The sequence below is a fragment of the Schistocerca piceifrons genome, chromosome 2 (genome assembly GCF_021461385.2).
Source record: "Schistocerca piceifrons isolate TAMUIC-IGC-003096 chromosome 2, iqSchPice1.1, whole genome shotgun sequence".
Taxonomy (NCBI): domain Eukaryota; kingdom Metazoa; phylum Arthropoda; class Insecta; order Orthoptera; family Acrididae; genus Schistocerca; species Schistocerca piceifrons.
Genome location: NC_060139.1, coordinates 878,077,969 through 878,099,927, shown reverse-complemented (window position 1 = coordinate 878,099,927; position 21,959 = coordinate 878,077,969). Strand labels below are relative to the sequence as shown.

The 21,959-nt window shown below is 40.9% G+C and overlaps 1 protein-coding gene across 1 annotated transcript in view; it reads left to right on the top strand.

Annotated features, from left to right (window-relative positions):
- The window catches only part of LOC124777923 (hemolymph lipopolysaccharide-binding protein-like), a 51,022-nt gene extending 31,594 nt beyond the window's left edge, over nt 1–19,428 (top strand). The window contains exons 4-5 of the mRNA XM_047253475.1: nt 5,438–5,692; nt 18,940–19,428. Coding sequence (XP_047109431.1) covers nt 5,438–5,692; nt 18,940–19,112 — 428 coding nt within the window. The 3' untranslated portion in view covers nt 19,113–19,428. The remainder of the gene's footprint in view (nt 1–5,437; nt 5,693–18,939) is intronic.
- Nucleotides 19,429–21,959: the final 2,531 nt, after the last annotated feature.

The window sequence follows — 21,959 nt, the reverse complement described above, 5'->3', positions numbered from 1 at the left end:
TCCCACTTTTTGTAATGTACAGGGACCCATTATAGATCGTAATGGCTTCATTGTAATTATTGTATTGGAATGGAAGTGTCATTTTTGTTCGTCTCATTTCGAATTTCTTTCAGTGCCTTTGTTCTATGTTGCGCAGTTCATTCTATCTATAGTCCAACTTTCACCGAGCTATGTTCCTTGGCAGTGTTACATAGCGCAGGTTACTTTCGTCCGTAACTTTTACACGCCATTGCTATTTCACACTTTTCTTCCACGGCTGCACTTAAATCTGTGCGGTGCCTCTCATTGACTAACCATAATAGTTCTTCACGCAGAGTGAAATGTAATCCATTAAATAAACAAATAAACAAATGCAAATATGCTAATTGATGTCTTAAACGTTTCTCAGTACTGAGGATTTTTTAAAGGATATCAATGTCGAAAGTCAGCGGTCCAACAACATCTACATATTCTTATGCCTTTTTTTTTTTTTTTAAAAAAAAAACCTTGATTTAGGCTGGTACAAGTAGCTGAGCAACTACTGTTTGGGTTGCCGGTTTCTTTTTAGCCAATAGTGAAGTAGTGTAGCTCATAAAAAAGGTAAATATACTTCCAAAATAGCTCTCATGAAAGAAAAGAGTGAAAATTTCTCTAGTTGACACAAAAATGATATTCATATTATGAATTATTACGAGGTATGTTATGTTGTACATATAGAGAAAGTATGTGAGGCGAGTGTCAACTTTTCTGCGACGAATTGGCTTTTACTTAAGTAGTAGTGTTCTAGTAATTTTGTTTAATGAATAAACTGTAAAACCGTGTCTTCGTATACTTCTGTTTTTTATAATTTATCGGCAAATGATATTTATCTCTAGTTGGTGAAGATTTGTGTGTTATCTTCTACTTCAGAATGCCAACGTGCTACAGTTTTGTGTAAGAGGGACAAGATGAATGGGATCCCAAAGCTTACATGACAGCTGATTACGTCGAGCTGGTGGGTGCACAAATTAACATTTCTAACATTCTAGCGGTGTCTGTTTGTTCTATATCGTGTCTCCCTACCACTTTCGCGCAACGACGCTCTGAGCGTGTTTTTTTTTAGGGAACTGACTAGTTTGAACCTGGGACCCGTTGCTGGTAAGGAGACGCCAGACCACACATGACATGTAGAATTCAGAAGAGTTCAGTGAGACTAGCGATGATATAACCAAATACTTAATGATTTCAGCGTCAGCTCCACTGCACTCCCTGTAAAAGAATCTTAATACTAACTAAATTTAGTGGAAGGGGTTCAAGGCTTTCCTATTTTTAGTTAGCTGGTAAAATAACGTCGAAGAAGCAGTTAAGTGTACCATTGGAAATTTTATTCTACTCACAAAACATTGTTTATAAATTGCACTATTGATGAAAGGAAATGTTTTAATATAGGATGGTAAAAACCAACTGCGTTCAACAAAAATGTGAACGAATATTCCCTGAGTGGGTTTCCAAGTTCTACAATGGATCGAAGGATGGCCTATGCCATATCACATCTATAATCTAGGTTTAACTTAAGTTTCACAAGAGAGAAAACTATCAAAATGGTCTACAGTGACCCTCAATTATCTTTAATTACTTATCTAACTTGTCGTAAATTACAGTGGCTGATGTGGCTTCTCAATAACTATGTAACAGAAAAATCATCGTGTTTCAGATTTTTACTTCAAGTGGCAAATGTGAACACCATGAGCTTTAATTGACGATCGACACTAGTATTACGCAAAAAAAGGGGGTGTAACAGATGAGACTTCTGCAGTTCTGAGTGAAGCTTTATGCGCTGTTATGCGATATCACGTGCGTTCATTACCTTGTCGGTGTTCGCCAGGGGGCGGCGGACAGCACAGTTCCGCTCACCTCGCCGTCTCAGAAGCAACTCCATCCTAACTTCTCCTTACTACAATTTACCAAAGTTGGTTAAAAAAACTATCTGGCTGTGTTTTCATCTGACCAATCAGGGTCTCAATGTTAACCTTAAGCTCTGCCTTCAAAAATTCTGTCTATCCAATGAGAAACGTTATACTTTTCGTGGTGGGGCAATCTTTTTAAAGTTTGGAACGTAACAGAGACGCGAAAAAGTCTCACGCTAAAACTTGCGGGTGGTGTGGCCCTTTTTGTGTTATCGTAAGATCTATACTGTTCTTCTGGAGGGCTCTAGCTTTTAACATGGGCTGGGGGTGGTCCTAGCGTAACAGAGACGCGAAAAAGTCTCACGCTAAGGCTCTAGCTTTTAACATGGGCTGGGAGGTGGTCCTAACGGTTAGCTGGTGACGTGGGTGTCCGTCCCTTATCGTAGGGCCTTCTAACTTAACACGGTTCTGCTCTCGGCCTCTGTTCTCGTTTCTCCCCTTGGAACTGCTTCTGTCTCACGATGGGGAGGTATGACATGCATTTAGGCATTCTTGTGTTAGTCTGTGGTATTCCATTTGCTCACTCGTTACTCGTATTACTTTGGTTAATGTAATGTCACGATTTATTCGGAGCTATGTGACATACTACTGGATTTGCTTATCATGTCAGGGTTTTCATGGAAGGTGTTGGATTTGCCTGACACCTTACACATTGGACCACTGAAGTGTAAAGGTGTATGACGTATCTGACACTATAGGAATAAGGAAAGGGCAGTACCTGTAAAAGGACGAGGAAATACTCGAGTGAGAAAGATTTACATAAGATAGGTGACATCCTCCATGTTGACAAAACGAAAATTCTAGACGAGTTTCTCAGAATAGTTTCACAGTGTCAAGAAACTTTCAGCTGGTTATTACTATTTCCACTATTTTAATCCAGACGCCAAACAGCATACACAACAGGGGAACAAAATTGCAAAAAACGAAGTGAATCCAACTGCATTTCCCAGTGGTGTTTATAGTTATTGATTATCTCTCCGATTATAAAAACGTAACTAGGGGAGAATGAATTTTCTGCACCAAATGAATAGAAAAGTCTTCATGGGAACAGCAGTGCTGCACCAAATGGGACACATTATACATGATAGTACTTTCTGCAGTACGTGTCAGAGAATTACTATATAGTGTGGAGACGGTGATCATACTTTAGTTGTGTTTCGGTCTTCTTCTATGAGATCAGTGAGAAGAGACTTAGAGATAGAAATGATACATGGGTACTTCGCCTGCAACATCAAGTATTCAATTCTCTTCCGCTTCTCTGTCTACTGATGATTAACTTCAGGAACGACTATAATCCTTTTTACCTTACGTTTTGGGTTGTAATAATGAAGCAATTATATGTTGTTTTGGGAAAGTTTAATTAACACATTCAGTGTTTTAACAAATATCACAGTGCTCTGTCTGAAAATATTGCATTGTAGTCAAATTCAAAACAACAGGAAGAAGGACTGAAGGCTTCTTCTATGACCATCTCCATGCCGATTTCCATGCCGATCTCCATGTAATTAAACAAGCTCTTGGTTCTCTTTGAGTCCGGCAAAACCAATAAAATCTACACACACCGTCTCGCTGAGACATGATGTTTGTACTGTTTGTATGCCTCTACACCTGGCTGGAGTCTTATGGAATGAGTGTACCTCGCAGGTGATATTCTCACGCTAAGAAATCACTTACATGCCTAGTGTTCTATTAATGAAGATATATCGAATACTATAAACTTTTACACGAACTTATTAACTCTTTTTTTGTTATATTTGAAGAGAATTTATATCTTCCGCTCAATATTCAGTTTTACGATTTTTCCAACCATACCATCTTTTACAGGCTGGTCTGAAGCAATCTGAAGAACTTGTGACAGCGCTGCAGTGTATTCTCTACTGACAAATAATTATTAAGAAAAGAATATCGATATGTTGCGCCGTTCCGTACTTAATTCCATTGCAGTCAGTCAGTTAGGCCGTTAGATGAGCAGATTTAAACGGCCCACCAGAGACAGTGTCGCCAAACATGTTCTTCATTCAGGTTCCTAAAACCGAACAAGTGAGGGACGCAGAAACTGGTCATAGGACGGTAGTATGGAACGAACCCGGGCTAAAAGCTGAGGACTCTCGTGCGCTATCATCTACGCAATGGGAGCAATTGTTCCTAATTGTACCTGGCATAGAGTTGCGCTATAGGAAATCTAAGGTATGATGCTTTTGGTGAAGTGCATAAATGGAGTAGTAAATGGTAGGAGTAGCGATAGTATTGGCAGCAAAGGTAGGAAAAGAAAAATAAGTGTGTAAGAGAGAAACCAGGAGCGACAATTTCTCTTTTTTTTTCTTGTTCGTTTGGTTGTTAATTTTGCACGTAATTAGAACCGCACATTGTTTAGTGTTAGTACATTTTGTATTTCAAATCCTTACAGAACAAAAAAATTATTTTATAAGCAATATAAATTGGTTGATCGTGTAACTTATGTGTTTTTACGTAACTGAACATATTACTTTTGATACAAGTACAGTTTACATGCAGAAATATGAACTATATATAAATAATTATTGTTATTTTGTACTAAATAGAATGTTCTCCATCATTATCGAAGGCTAGACTTTGCTGTTGTTACTGATAAAAGTGAAATTTTTTTATCGATAACAGAAACATGGTTTATGTAAGATCGACGAAGTACTGGAGCGATGTTTGATACAGTTTTCTTTTGCGCTTTTTTCATTGTACTACCTTTTTTTAGGAAAGTGCGTATCCTAGTGCGATATGATATATTTGCATTTTTTTAAATTTTTGCCACAATTTCTCTCTGCTTGACGGTAAAGGTCAATAAATTTAGAAATAAATCTGAATTAAACATTGCCAGATTCAGTTTTACTGTAAATACTGCTTATTTTTAAGTAACAAACGGGATAACTATGTAGCACAGATTTCCCATAGGTTAAGCGGCTATTTATATATCCTCATTCAATTTTTAGACGGTTCACCGCTTCCGCTTTCTTGGGGACTCTACTAAGGCACTGATCGCATGCATACGGAAAACGATCCTTAAGAGGTAACGCCCAATAGGTATTCAACACCTCTAACATGCCACATTAACTGACCAAAGGTAATATGAAAACCGTAGAGGTCTACGCTTACTTATGATGATATACGGTAGGCCTACCACAGTTTTACAACTGTACTCTGGAGGGTTGCATGAATTTGTGCGCACAATGGCCTGATTCAACAAATTCAGTGCTGACTCATTATCAGCAAAACGTATAGAAATTTTTGATTAACAGTTATTTCTTAGTGAAACCTACCCTGAAACATCATTACAAGCTTTTCAGACAGCTTCTGACCACACTGTATATTAATTTATTTAGCCACATCCCAGAGTTATTCGATAGCAACATTCTCTGGTCTACCTGAAAGAGTGCACACTATCATTGTTCTAGCCTGTTGTTGACATATATTTGTATGTTTAGCTTTATTTTTGTTGTTGTTTCATGAACCTGATGTATCATTTGGTATATCACGGACAGAACCACCTGCCCGTGTTGGTGCCGACTACAAATTCTTTCCAAATGTTGGATACTACAAGCTGCACACTGACAAAATGAACTGGGAAAATGCTCGGAGAACGTGCGCAAAGGAAGGAGCGCACCTCGCCATCGTGAACTCTGAAGCGGAAGAAAATGCTATACGGAAAGTCATGAGAGCTCACTCGACAGAAAAATTCATTGCTTTCATCGGTTTCCACGACATGTTCAAGGAAGGAGAGTACCTCACGGTCTTGGGTGAGTACCACTCCTATGTAAGTGACAAATTGAGGCTGGCTGGAAAGATTCGTACGTACATGAAAGTTTTTCGTACGTAATTTCCAAAGTAGGGCCAATATTTGAGCAAATTTCTACTCCCTCTTTCCACGGCATTATTTCTTCTGCTAATAATACTTGGAGTAGCTAAGCGTATGGCGAACACAGCAGGAGTTAATATTAGGAGTTGACGTCCTGTTGATGGCTTCAGGTGTGGTTCTTACAGTATGAGGAAACATCCAAACATCAGGACTTCTGATTTTCTCTTTCATCAGACAGGATGGTCAGAAACAGTACAGAAAGCTCGGAAGCCTGACTATGTGTTACTGCTGGTCTGAGTCAATGGCAATATGCCTATCTCGCGATGAGCGAATGTGGACTACTTTTCTGGGTTCACCACTAGTCTTGACCATTCCTCTATTTCACAAAATGGTAATATGCCTATCTGGCGATCAGCGAATGGGGACTACTTTTCTGGGTTCACCACTAGTCTTGACCATCGCTCTATTTCACAAGAATCAGCGTTCTTGTGACAATACTTTTTCTTGCTAAATCAAGTTGTGCTGTTAGAATGAATGACGTCTTCTCCTTGCTGAGGACATACTGCTGAGTTTACAACTTCGGCGTCCCACTCGCGCAAACTGAGGCAATATTTTACCGATTTGTTCTGCTTTCCACAATGTTGGCTTTCTGCCTCTTTATCCTTTTGATTGCGACAGGGGATGCTGGCCTGCTTTGCCTTGGCTTATCACTGGCTGGAGAGGACTTTGAGATAACGCTACATTTGTCCGTAATAAATTTCTGCTGTTTAACACTTGCAACATATTGACACGAATTATTTACAGAAAAATGAAAAAAATACTGGATTTAACCCACGTCAGGGAGATCACGATTACAGCGTTTGTAGATTTAGAGTCAGCTTTTGACAATGTTGATAGAAATACATTCTTTGAAATTCTGAAGGCAACAATGATAAAAGGTTTTTTGCAACATGCACACAAATCAGACTGCAGTTATAAGAGTGGAAGGTCATCAACCTCATCCACGGTGGAAAAGGAGTGAGTCTGGGTTATAGTATTTCCCTAATGATATACAACATGCACTTTGAGCAAGTAATAAGGGTAACTAAGGAAATATTTGGAGAGGGAATTACAGTTCTGACCTTTGCCAATGATATTGTCACTATCTCAGACACAGCAAAGGATGTGAAGGAGCAGTTGGGTGAAATTGATAGATTTTTGAAACGAGAGTATAAGGTGAATATTAACCAACAATAGTAACTGAGTGTAGTCGACTTAATTCAGGTGATTCAGAAGAAATCTGATTACTAAATGTGAAAATAGCATGCATAGCGAACACTACGAATGTTGACAACTAACTAGTGGCCTAAGTTTTACAGTAACTCGCAATAAAAGATATCATTAGTTTCATTTGTATCCCTGAACAGGTTGGCATTATCACAGTGAACTTAATAACTAAAAAATTCAAATCCTGTTTAAGGAGGGCGAGTCCGTAAAGATGTCATTGGGAGGATAAAGCACTCCTAACACAACCTATCTATAGAAGCCAAACCATCTAAATACTAAGACTAACAAGATGTGCAGCGATAAGGTAGGTGGATATGGAAAAGATTAGAAGGTAAATAAAAGAAAAGAATAAATAGTTGTCAATATTCGTAGAGTTCGCTATGCATGCTATTTTCCCTTAATATATTGATTGCCATTGGGTTTTGTGTCAAGTTATTTTTGATAGTGTAACAACTACTTGTGTTACCATCCGTGATATTGCCTAGGCTGTAAATATGCGAACTGTTATAATTCATACCTTATTATGTCACATTTTGCTTTAAATGAATTATTGGGACTCATATACACTAGGAGGTCCTTCATCTAAAAGAATTTTATAGGATTTCATTATTTAAAAATAAATGACGTGCTTCATTTGGATGAAGCTCTAGAATGTACGCTGTCTAGTGCTGATCTTTTTAATGATTTTACATGCCCCTTAGTAAATCTGTCATGTAAAATAGTTTTATGAATAACAAATGTGTACACATGTTGTAATCTATTGTCCTAGACATACAGAGAGGTTCGGTTTAATGCTATTAACAATATATACATATGTTCTAACATATTTGTGCTGGATGTACACATAGATTGGACTTGAAGTTAATATTTCCATTATTTTGAAGTTTAAGAGCTATTATGAATACCTGTCACTTGTAAACTTGAACTGTACACCTTTATATCACTGCATGTATACCCTTGTTATGCAGGGGCCAGAAGATGGCAAATTGAGCTGCCGAAACTGGTAGCATTTGAGGTACAAAATAAAATAAACCGAAATATACGGTTGTTGGTGAAGTTTTTTGGATCGAGAAATACATTCCAGCCGATGTCCCCCGGCCATAATGGACCGACAGAGATTTTGTATGAGGTTGGTGTTGGAGAATGGCTATGAAAACGCAGACAAGCATAAGACCCAATAACTTATTTCGAGGACACCGCCATCCAACAATGTCCAGGCTGTATTTTTAGGTTCAGAATCAAAATGTCAAACTCCACTTGGTACACCACGAAAAGCACTTGACAGTAGTTTTGGTACAATAAGAATTCTCACACGTACGCTGTGCTATCATGCGACAACATAGTGAATCCAGAGGATTTCCCTATCCGGCTGCGCATTGCCACACTGTGTCCGCCCCGGTAGCTGGGTGGTCAGTGCGACGGGATGATAAGCAAGGGGGCCCGGGTTCAATTCCCGGCTGGGTCGGAGTTAGTGAATCCAGAGGATTTCCCTATCCGGCTGCTCATTGCCACACTGTGTCCGCCCCGGTAGGTGAGTGGTCAGTGCGATGGGATGATAAGCAGGGGGGCCCGGGTTCAATTCCCGGCTGGGTCGGAGATTTTCTCCGTGGAGTGTACTGTTATCGTTTACATGGCATTTCATTTCATTTCATCACACTGTCATCTAGCTGCGAGAATTACCATTCCTTGCCAGTATCAAATACACTGAATGACAAAAACATACGATACCAGTAAATATCGTGTTGGACCTCTTTTTGCCAGGCGTAGTGCAGCAACTCCACGTGGCATGGACTTAACATCTCGTTGGAAGTCCCCTGTAGAAATATTGAGCCATGCTGCCTCTATAGACCTACATAAATTCATAAGTGTTGCCGTTCTAGTATTTGGTGCACGAACTGACTTCTTGATTATGTACAATAAATATTCGATGAGATTCATTTCGAGTGATATCAGTAGCCATATGATTAGTTCGATTTGTCCAGAACGCTCTTCAGTCCAATTTCAAACACTTGTCATTAAATGACATGGCGCATTGCTATGCAAAAAACATGAAATCCGTGAGTGGTTGCAACTGGTCTCCAACTAGCCGAACATAATCATTTTCAGTCAATTATCGGTTCAGTTGGACCAGAGGACTCAGTGCACTCCATGTAAACCCAACCCACATCAATTTGGAGCCACCACCAGTTTGCACAGTGCCTTGTTGACAACTTGGGCCCATGGCTTCGTGGGGTCCGTGCCACACTCGAACCCGACCATCAGCTCTTACGATTTTCTGATCATCTAGGATACGGGCGATATTTTCATGAGCCCAGCAGAGATGCTGTACGCAGTGTTGTGCTGTCAGAAAAGGCTCTCGCGTCGATTGTCTGCTGTCACAGCCCATTAGTGCCAAATTTCGCCTCACTGTCCAAGCGGATACTATTTCCATACATCCCACATTGTTCTCTGTGGTTATTTAACACCGTGTTGATTGTCGTGTAGCAATGACAACTTAATACAAAAGCCACTGCTCTCGGTCGTTAAGTGAAGACCACTGTACTGTCCTTCGTGAGGAGTAATGGCTGAAATTCTTTGTTCCTAACTCACCCTCGTCACTGTGGGTCTTGGAATATTGAATTTCCTAACGTTTTCCGAAATGGAATGTCCCATGCCTCTGGTTCCAACTATAATTCCGCGTCCAAAGCCTGTTAATGCCCGTCGTGCGGCCATAATCACGTCCGAAAGCTTCACTGACTTCATGTTTCCGAACACTGATAGAATTTTTACAGATGACAATGCGTCATATCACAGGCCCATAATTACTAGCGATTGGTTTGAAGAACATTCTGGATAGTTCAAGCTACAGTATCAGCTACCCAGATCGACCGATGTGATTCCCATCGGACATTTATGGGCTGTAATCGAGAGATCGGTTCGTGCACAAATTCCTGATCAGGCAACACTTTCGCAATGGATGGTTGTGTAAGCAGCATGACAGTATTTCTGCAGAGGACTTCCAACGACTTGTTGAGTCAGTGTGGCGTCGAGATGCGGTAATACACAGGGCAAAAGAAGGTCTGACACGATATCAGGAGGTATCTTACGACTTTTGTCTCCTCAGCAAGCAAGTGTATGTATACACGAAGAAGATTCTCGTTATAAATCGTTCTAAATATTTCAGCTTACAACCGCTATCAAGAACATAATCAATAGTAGTGCTTTTCGTCAGCCAAGCTTGCATCACCTAGCTGTCTAAATTAATCCTAAATAAAATGTGCTCAAAAAACAAAAAGTCAATGTTACCATACATCATCCAAGATGGTCCTTCCATAAGTCGATATCTCCAGTCACTTCAGCTGCCTCACCTTGCACCAGTAGTACCTAAATAAATGTAGCGGTCTGACAGACTGCACTTATCCATCAGCATTTCCAAAATATTCCAAAGGTGTAGAGAGAAACGATACTAATTTTTATCTGTGCCATATCGCTCACATTTATCATACTGATGCCAACGTTAAAAAAAAAAGAAGATCTAAAATATCATTGGACAACAGTATAAGTGTCAGGAAGTCATTTCTTTTTATTTGTGTGGAGTGTAGCCATGTATGAAAGTGAAACGTGGACGATAAATAGTTTAGACAAAAAGAGAACAGAAGCTTTCGAAATGTGGTGCTACAGAAGAATGCTGAAGATTAGATGGGTAAATCACGTAACTAATGAGGAGGTATTGAATAGAATAGGGGAGAAGAGAAATTTGTGGCACAACTTGACTAGAAGAAGGGATCGGTTGGTAGGACATGTTCTGAAGCATCAAGGGATCACCAATTTAGTATTGGAGGCGAGCACGGAGGGTAAAAAATCGTAGAGGGAGACCAAGAGCTGAATACACTAAACATATTCAGAAGGCTGTAGGTTGCTGTAGGTACTGGGAGATGAAGAAGCTTGCACAGGATAGAGTAGCATGGAGAGCTACATCAAACCAGTCTCTGGACTGAAGACCAAAACAACAACAGCCAGTGTATAGGTATTTTAAGTTTCTCAAGCAGGTGGCGTTTCTCCTCTTTCTTATCAGTATGTGTCACTGCTGAGTCTATGTCTTTCTGGAGGTAGCTAGAGTCACTGCATGGCAACTACCGTTTGCCGTAGTTGGCCAGTCTAAATGCTTCTGCACGCTGACTTTGACTTGTTGACTTGGGCGGATGAACGTGACATTACGGAGTAATTTTACTCATTTTTATATTTTGAACGTGAGTGCTTTTAAAATGTATTTTGTGTAGGATTAACTTCCACAGTCAAATGATTTGAGCTTGCTATGGATTATATTCCCAATATTTATGATTTTATGCAAAAGTGCACTGAGGGAACAAAAATCACAACAACAAAACGGAGTTTTGTGACGTAAACGAAAGAGATCACAAGTGGTGAGTTGACGTTAATCAAGAATGTCTTTAAGACGCCATAATCAACAACTCACTGAGTCTGGAGGAGGTCGCACAACAGGCTACGAGGATCTGGATGTTTCTTCCGCGATATTGCAGAAAGACTTATCAGTAGCGTTGCCATTGTAAATGATTGCCGGCGGTGTTGGTCACGAGGATGTACGGTCGCAAGAAGACAGGCATCAGGATAGCCACGTCGCACTACCAGAGGGAAGACCATCGTGGTTCTTGGGCACCGTACTACATCTGCAGCAACAACTTGACCAGCAGTTGGCACCGTGGTGACACAACTAACTCTTACAAATCGGTTATTTCAAGGACGTCTACGAACCAGACGCCCTGTAGCGTACATTCCATTGACGCCAAACCACCGCCATTTTTGACTACAGTGGTGTCAAGCGAGCGTTCATTGGAGGGTATGGTGGACATCTGTTGCTTTTTCTGGTGGATGTCGATTCTGCCTTGGTGCCAGTGATGGCCGTGTGTTGATTAGGAGGAAGTCACTGAGGTCGTCTGTGTGCTAGACATACTGGACCTTCACCTGGAGTTATGGTGTACGGTGCGATGTTGCAAAAATTAAATGTTGTGTGACACCGGAGTACTCTCATAGTTATCCCATGCACCCTGACTGCACAGTAATCTGGTGATACCTGTTGTGCTGCCATTCATGAACAGCATCTCAGGTGGAGATCTGTAACAGGATAACGTTCGCCCACATACAGCTGTTGTAACCGAACAGGCTCTACACAGTGTTGACATCTTTCCTTGGCCTGCTCGATCTTAAGATCTGTCTCCAATCGAGCACACATGGCACGTCACCAGACGACAACTCCAGTGTCATCCACAAACAGCACTGGCTGACCAAGTGCAACAGGCATGGAACTCCATCCCACAAACACACATCTGCCACCTCCACAACACGATGCAAGCACGTTCGTGTCCTTGAATTGTACATTCTGGTCCTTATACCAGTTATTAATGTACTAGCATTTCACATATACAATAGCTATCTCGCGCTTACATAAACCTGTGATCTTGAAACGTTAATCGTGTAGATATATTAGCTACACAAATATATTACCGACATTTCATTACTCTATATTTATTTATTTGTTTATTTTTCGTGTTGCGATTTTTACCATCAGTGTATATTAAGATACTATTTCGTTACATTTTTCGTAATATGTCTACAACAAGTGTGCTACTGTGTAAGATGTCGTGGTCTCCTGACCTTCATTGCTAACATATTCCTACCTCACGATCATATTCCACACATCAAGACGCTTCATTCGAACCCAAAGTCGATAAGATAAAGTCAATGTTGTATGAATTCATGTAAACGATATGCAAATAACAAGCAAGGGAACCGAGATTGAAATACTCGAGGCTGGCGCATACACACACACTCTAGACACGACAGTCACAGGAGCTTTTAGTTCGGGAGAGCAACCGCACACCAGGAGGCCGGTCCCAACCTATCTACGTCGGCCGGTGACCGCCCATAGAGCAGACAGCGTTTGCCCGGGTGAAAGGACGACCCCGTGTTCGGCTTAAAAACAAATTCCGCTACATTGTGTGGGAGAGCCCAACCTACGCATTCTTTACAAATATAGCACGCAATTTCAGAGATTTTCACAGGGAGACAGCAAACGCCAAACGCTGGTGCTACAGATTTCCGGATTGGTCGCCTTAAACGAAACGTCTTTCTCCCGTTTTAGAAGAGCAATGCTGATTGGCAGACGATATTCCTGACGGCTTGAGCTGAAGGAGTAATGGAAGAGACCGAAAGATATATCCCTTCACGTCTGGCGTGGAGAGGGGTCGTTCTGTTGTTGCTCTTGGAGCGAGAATACGTAACGAGAGCGTGCGCGCTCGTTCTTGTACTCAAAGAGCGAGGAACAAGTCTCTCCTCAGTATTTCACTGGGGGAGCACCTCTGTCGAGAGCGAATTGGAGTGCGAATCTATATTGAGTCCTTCTGATTAAGCATTGTTCAATGTGTTGGCCGCCACACTTATTGTGCGGTGTGAATGGACAGAGTTATAGTTAAACGCCTGCGAGCGAATTTTTGCTTGGCATCGCGGTGGACTGGTTATCTGACCAGTGTACCACGCCAATAGTTAGACAAGGGGCGAATAGGAGTTCTTGACTTCATCAAGGCGTAGGGAGAGTTTGATTGGCAAAGGTCAATCCAGATAGAACGAGAGTTATCATATTTGCCAGCAGCGAGCGGCGCAGACAGCAGTCATCGCAGCTTACAGTATTGTGCACTACAGCTCTTGTGAGCCCCATGTTTCCTCCACAACAGTACACTTCACTGCATTTCACACACGACAGCCTCGACCGTAACTTGCAACATTCTAATGGATAACTATTGAAGTTGAGTAGGGGTGGCTCTCAGCCATTCTGCCAAGTCAATAATAATCTTAAACTTTGTATAGAAATTACATTAGCGAATCCTATCCTTAAGAGGTAACTTCACATTTCGAAAAGACCCCGGAAATGAAATACCTTGTTAAGTTCATAACTAAAAGTGCCATTTTGATTTCTCAGAATTTTACCAAAATAAATAATAATTTTCGTTAGTTTCATGTTTTTCTTACACTAACTAGCACTACTCCAGTACCCAAGTATCCCACTAGTTACGTAAGAAATTTTGCGAATTTTTGTGTCATTTCCTTACAGCAGACGACTCCAGAAGGTATTTATTGCTGAAAGTTTTTCAGGCATTTCTCTTTAGAACGTTAGGAGGGTCTGTCTGACTTCTGTAGTAGTGTGGGGGTGGAAACTGAATCTTGCAGCAGCCACAGGGTAAAAGATGCATCTCAGATTAATCCGTTGCGCAGAATGACAGAATAGCACCCACATGGTTCACGACTGCTAATACACTTTAGAAGTACATCTACACTGAAGCACCATAGAAACTGGTATAGGCGTGCGTATTCAAATACAGCTATATGTAAACAGGCAGAATATGGTGCTGTGGTCAGCAACGTATAAATAAGACAAGAAGTTTCTTTCGCAGTAGTAGATCGGCTACTGTTGCTACAATGAAGGTTATGAAGATCTGAGTGAGTCCGAACGTAGTGTTATAGTCGGCGCACAAGTGATGGGACACAGCATCGCCGAGGTGGCGATGAAGTGGGGATGTTCCCATACGACCATTTCACGAGTGTATCGTGAATATCACGAATCCGGTGAAACATAAAATCTCCGAAATCTCTGCGGCCGGAAGAGGATCCTGCAAGAACAGGACGAACGACTGCTGGAGAGAATCTTTCAACGTGACAGAAGTGCAACCCTTCCGCAAATTTCTGCAGATTTCAATGCCGCATCATCAACAAGTGTCAGCGTGCGAACCATTCAACGAAACACATCGATATGGGCTTTTGGAGCCGAAGGCCCACTCATATCCCCTTGATGACTACATGACACAAAGCTTTACGCCTCGCCTGGGCCTGTCAACAGCCGACATTGGACTGTTGTTGACTGGGAACATGTTGCCCGTTCGGACGAGTCTCGTTCAAACTTTTATCGAGTGGATGGATTTGTTCGGGTTTGGAGACCACCTCATGATTCCATGGACACTGCATGTCAGCAGGGGCTGTTCAAGCTGGTGGAGGCTCCGTAATGGTGTAGCGCATGTGCAGTTGGACTGAAAAGGGGTCCCTGATGCATCTGGATATGATTCTGACATGTGACACGTATGTAAGCATCCTCTCTAATAACCTGCATCCATTCATGTCCGCTGTGCATTCCTACGGACTTGGACAATTCCAGCAGGACAGTTCGGCGCCCTACATGTACAGAATTACTACAGAGTGGCTCCAGGAACACTCTTTTGAGTTTAAACACTTTCGCTGACCACCAAACTCATCAAATATGAACATTATTGAGCATATCTGTGATGTGTTGCAACGTGCTGTTCACAAGAGATCTCCACCCCCTAGTACTCTTACGGATTTATGAACCGGCCTGCAGGATTCATGGTGTCATTTCCCTTCAGCACTACTTCAGATATTAGTCGAGTCCATGCCACATCGTGTTGCAGCACTTCTGCATTCTTGAGGGTGTCCTACACGATATTAGGCAGGTGTACCAGTTTCTTGGTTTTTCAATGTATAACCTGCATATCATATCTTGTTATCATAATACATCTATAAAATGTAGGTTAGAATTTCAGTTACTACTACCATTACATCTTTTCTGAACATTCAACATACGGATTACATTTTCAGTATTTTACATTAACATCATACTTACTTCACAGCATCAGTTTACGGTATGTAGGAGGCATTTCAGTACATTACGTACAGAATCGGTGGGCTACTGTTCAATAAGTTTTGCACTCTCCTTCCCCCCCCCCCCCCCCCCCACACCCACCCAACTCTCCAGCCCCATCAAAGTATGTGCGTGGCCACGTTGCCCATAAGCAGGTGTAGATTCTGGATGTGATCACCATGTGTACGTCTACAACAGGAGACAGTTCCAGTAAAAGCCTCTGATATGCTGGCCTTCCAGGTCCTATAAATTTCTGACACTTGCGTCATGTCCTGAACCTGAGCCACACTAGCGAGTCCACTGGGATAACTTGACATGCCTGTTGGAATCTGATTCCCATGTGCTCTGTTGGGGCGTTACACGTCTCTTTATGGCTGCACTACCACGACAATGTGTGGTTCAGTAGGAAGCAGTTTCGATCACTTGACATTAGATATTCAGCCGTAACATCTCAATAAAAACTGGGAAGTTCGACTATGCTTTTGAAAAATGCCTGTGAGATGATGAGAGAAAATTGGAAAAGACGTAAGTGAGTACCATTTTCCCGAGCCTGCAAAACGGATTTAGACGATATAACCCTCTTACTTCTCCGGTTAATTAGGCTTTTCTATATGACCATGTACCTAGAGTCCCTTATCTGTGGGGAAAAGGCATCTACTCCGAAGAATAATGCAAAACCGACTGAAGTAGATGAAGTTATAACCGAATCGCCACTGCTCAGTACCTTGGTAATTACGATTAGAAACAAAGTTCGGTTAACTTTATATATTTTTATTACGTACACTAATTTTAAATTGACAGCAGTTAGTGGAAAATGTTTTCAAAGTATGTAATTAATGAAAATAACCAATGGTCGCCAGTTCCACACCGGAACGATAATAATTAAACCTAAACTGAACTTTCTACCCGTAAGAAATGTTACATAACAACAGTAATTGGCGTCATGGCGTAGGAACAGTACCTACTGCAATATTTCGAGTACTTCACACCACACATGTCACAGTAGTCAAATAATAATCAAATAGCAAACACATACCACATATTATATTAATTTCCAAAGATCAGTTAAAGTAAGATTGTTTACTGGTTGTGGACAGAAACTTTTTGTTACGTTACTCACCATAATACTGACTGTCACAATTGTAGCAAGCAGAAAGATTGTTTGAATTTACTCTTTGGTAAGGACTGTCATTTATCTAGAAGTTACTCTGATATTCCTATGTAATAAAAGCGATAAATTATGTCACAACCTCTAAATTAGAGACTGAGCTTTGACAGTGAAATTCAGTGTCCAAGCTACGTAAAGTTTTAAAACCAATTTTCTGTTTTGAAAATTACTCTATTTTTAGCAAATCAGCTTATACTGGCTTTACTGCAGCCAAAGATTTCATTATTACGTAACTGTGGAAAACTATGTTTCGATACTCTAATAAATTAATGTTCACTTCATTTTCAGTTCATTTTCTGATTATACAAAAGAATGCGATGGGTACTTCTTGGCTAACGACTTCGGAAAATTATTTACATGACAATATGCACGAAAACAATGTTATTTAAACAATAAATTTCCAACTACGCTGGTCAGCCTATTACACTTCTAATTATAAAATTTCTAGGTCTTACTTCACTTTATGATGGTGTTGGTTTGTCAAGTGGCTTCATTTAGCTGTAAAATAGTGCACAAGTTGATTTTCTTGCGCTGCTATAGCCAATAACATGTACCCACTGTACTCTTGAAGTTATGTGAATTACTCTTGCTCCATTTGTACTGTACCCAATAAATGCCATACACGCAGCTTGCTCATATTAAACATCCGCCAAAACAACCAATTCAGTTTTCACTGCTCTGCACTTCGGAAACAGACTTTTTATCTCAGCACTTTTGCATAGCCACACGGGCGAATACACACAACCAACGACAACAACGGTCTCCTTGTGACTCAGAACTGCTACTTTCTTGGCGTGCTCGCACGCCCAGCGATAATGTATTTACACTTTATTGTACTCTTTGACAATAGCTTTTCTCTGACTGGACCAGCGTGTCTACTTACAAAATGATAGCATTCCCTGCGTATTCTCTTTCTTAACTAACAAATGGAATTTTTAGCTTGACAACATATTTACAAGGATAATATTAAGCAGAACTAATGAACAAATTTCGTGAAACACGTAGAACATTACAGGATGTTTGAAAACGAACTCTCATGTTTTAAGTATAAATTTAACGGGAAAGTTAATGAAAAATGACGTCAGAGAGTACGTATCATGAAAGAGAGTTCCTTCAAGTTTTTTTTTTTAATGTTAGTAGACTTCAACGGGCGATCCATATGTTGCCCTGCACACGTTGAGAAGATATTCCATTTCTCGCCACGTATTTACCCAATTTCATGTGTAACTGTCCCAAACGCCGCGACGTTTCTTTCCTGTAAATGATTGATGTCTCTCATCTTATCACTGTACACAACATTTTTTGTATGGACGCAAAAGAAAAAGTTCAGAGGGGTTAAGTCTGGGCTCTGTCGTGGAAAGCGAGTGTCAATAGCTGCACACACATGGTTACTGTAATGTGGTGGGGTGCCATCTTGTTAGGAAAACACAAGCCCCTTTTCCACCTCAATATCGTCCATTTAGGGAAAGACGTTCTCTGTGAACATGTCGCAGTAAACGTCCCCGTTCACTGTTTTTTCTACAAAAAAGAAAGGACCAATCACATGATCTTCCATCAAACCGCACCAGATATTAACTTTGGGAGAGTCACGTTGATGCTGAATAACTTCATGTGGATGCTCTGCCCCTCCCCCCCCCCCCCCCAAATTCTGCAGTTATGACGATTAACTGTTCCACTGAGATGAATTGTAGACTCAACGTACACATTGTTGCTGAGTTGCTTTGCACTCCACTGCATGAAAACCTGGACTGAACTGAAAGAACAGAAGAAAGAAACAGCATTGGGGCTGTCTCAAGGTCAATCAGACCTGCCAACTGCAGTGGTGCCAAACTTAGCGAGATGATGAGTCAAACACCACAGACTAGTATGTCACTTTGTACAGATTCTAGGACACATTAAAACTAGGTAGTTCTTTTTCAAACAGACTGTATGATCATCCACAGAGTTGTGTTGTAATAACCAGACATAAGAGTTTTTTCCTGACTGCTCAATTTTAACATTTAACCACATAATACATTTTACATGAATGAAATTATTATTTCCTGTGCTCCAGGTCAACCTTTGATATCGAGTGGCCACGTAAACTGGAAGAAAGGTGAGCCTGATAACTTAAAGTTACCCGATTCTCCAGAAGGCCAGGACTGTGGGGCTATTTTCAACGACGGAACCATCAGCGACGTCAGGTGCAACATAAAGAGGCTATTTCTGTGCGAGCAGAGTCTCTAGTGCTTCTAGAGACTCACTCTTTCGTGTTCTGCCGTCAGCAGTGAAATGGTGAAACTTCGACAACTGTGGCCGGCTGCAAATTATGGAGGAAACAAACAGCGAGTCAGACTTCTTTTGTCACCAATAGGAAGACGTTACAACGCAAAATATAAAATAAAAATGGTTTGTATTTCTGTTGGTATTAATTATTCCTGTAAGGAGCCAATGAGAATGTGTGTGGAACTTGCATTCATTATCACTATAATTTGTATCAAAACTCTCATATTTAAATTGACATTTGGGTGTATTTACCTCCTATGTTAGATTAAAAGTTTTATTCCCATGTTTATTCTTTCATTATCTACGTATTCAAACTCTACTTAGAATTTCAAAACAAGGCAAATTTATGTTATTAAAGCGCTCGGTTCCGTGGATGAGTTGGCAGGAAGTACTTTAACTCACATTCTTGCTAGCAGCCAGTATAATTAATCCTCCAATAACCCATAGAAATATGCATTGTCATGAATTTTTGTTTTTATACATTGGTAATAATTCTGTGTGCCAATAACTACAAACACTCGCAGTTTGAAAGATGCGTACGGGAATTGATGTTAGACTGGATTCCTAGCAAGTATCTTTAGTATCTCCGGTGTGAAAATAGTAAAGAAGATGGCGTCTATTCCAACTCATCATACCCTTTGCCTAATATTAGAAAAATTAGATTTCTACAGTCAGAATAATTCTGAATTTGGTACTGAATGTCTCTAAAGTGGAATGTAGCGGCAATATTTTGTTTAATGCAGTCTGTTACACACAGGAACAAAATATTTATCTTTTTCACCTAAGTATAGATAGCGATAGAAAGCTATTTGTTTACACCTGGTAAAAATTCTACAAATGCTAACACAATAAAGCAATCGCGCACGAGAGGCGGTCGCGATCTGAGCTACTTCGTCCATCTCGGTGCTTGCAGATGTAATCACATGAGCTCGTGTAGCAGAGAATCGAACAAAACTGGGTAGGAGGGTCAAACCGGGTACCTCGCAAATTTTGTTACGGGTGCTTCTGTCTAGCGGTTGAACACTGGTACTAATAGCGGCAGCCAATTCATGCAGTTGCAGGGAACAACAGCAGCAGAGAAGCACGTTTTCTTATTTCTATGAATTTTTAAAGTATTAAGCTGTAAATTTTTCAATTTTGTTCTGTTTGTTTAATGAGTCTGAAGCAGTATAACATTGTCTAAAGATAGAGGCAAGTGTATATCTTGATTAAGTATATTTAACTGCATATTTCGACGTTCTTTTCATACTCCTGCAGCAATACATAACCTAGAGATGCCATTTTCAAGTCAACAAGTCACTGTTGGGTCAAACTGGGTATCTAAGTGTGGGTTAGAACAGGGTAAGAGGTTCCATGCCCTCTTTTGCATGTCACCTCTCAATTTCAACAATTTTATTGATGTTCTACGTCATTGCACGGTGGTATCAGACCGAATAAGGTTATTGTAATGAGAGTATTAGTGCTGAGAGCTCAAAATACTTTTCACTTGATTCCTATGCATGATGGGTTACTTCCCTGGGTGGTCAGTGCGAGGAGAGCATCGGAGGACGCAGCACACTGCGTTTCTGGTTGGGATCTGCATTTCTCTGGATACTGAGAGGGTCGTACAATGGGCTTAAGCGCCTGGCGGAACGACTGACGTAATCGAGTTTCACCCATTTTATACAGGGCGTAACGACTCGCGTGACGTGTGAGTGTCGCTGCAGTTTATGTGTTTAACATTCTGGCGCGTCTGAAACGAAGACTCCTGGCACTGACTGACTGCATTCTCCTCTTGATTCTCAGAATACTTGTGGACCCTGCGCTGCTGGGTGAGACTGTCTGGCGCCGGATGACCGGTGGTCCAGGCATGTTGTTTTCATAGCCGGTCAAACGGCAAGTTCAGTGCCTTCAGCTGAATAGCAGAGGCGTGATTGGTCAACTTAAACTCGGGCTAGTTCACGTCATAAAGCCCTGCTCGAAATTAGAGGCAACGGTCGCTATTGGCGCGTGTATTGTGAGACAGTGTGGGTGAATTTTGGAATCAGAACTGAATGCTGATTCTCGGTTTTCGAGGATAGTAGGGAGTTCAATGTTGGCTTCACTCTTGCATTGTTCGGACGCAGGTATTCGGGATCCGATCTTAGTCGCACCTTTTTTCGGCAGAACTTAAAATTCTCGGACAACCTTCGACGCTAGGGGTTGAAACAGAGTTGCTGCACACTTGAAGTCGGGGCCTACATCATCAGAAAGCTGCCTACCGATGACCTGCTACAAATTTCAGGATTGATAAAGTATTTTGCGGCTCCGGCATTGTAGATCCTATTAATTTTATACTGAAGTCCTCAGTAGCACGCGGGCTCGCTTTGCCACAAGTCCACCTTGCTTGTTTTACGTGAGCTCTCACTACTAATCGCGATACTGCAATATAGTCGAGAGAGTAATATTTGTTTGATTAGGACCTCCAGTCATTATCGTCAAGCTATTGCATCACAGAGAGTAGGAGCCCTTGTTCTCGAGCCAACTCTTATTCGCATAGTAGTACAGAATACCCTATCATTTAACCTACTGTCTGTGTCGATAATCATGTGCCTTTATGTTCTGATTTATAATAAATCTCATTGCAATATTTAAGCTACATATCACTTTGTAGATATATGCAAAATTCCATTTCCTGATGTTTATTATGATAAATTTCTCTTTTATTCTGAGTAGATTACGATTTTTATTAAATTATCGTGAGTGTACACTCCTTATTTTACCAACTAGCAGGGTCCACCATCATTTCCCTTCGTTACCATTGTACGCATAATTAATTAGGTGGTAGGT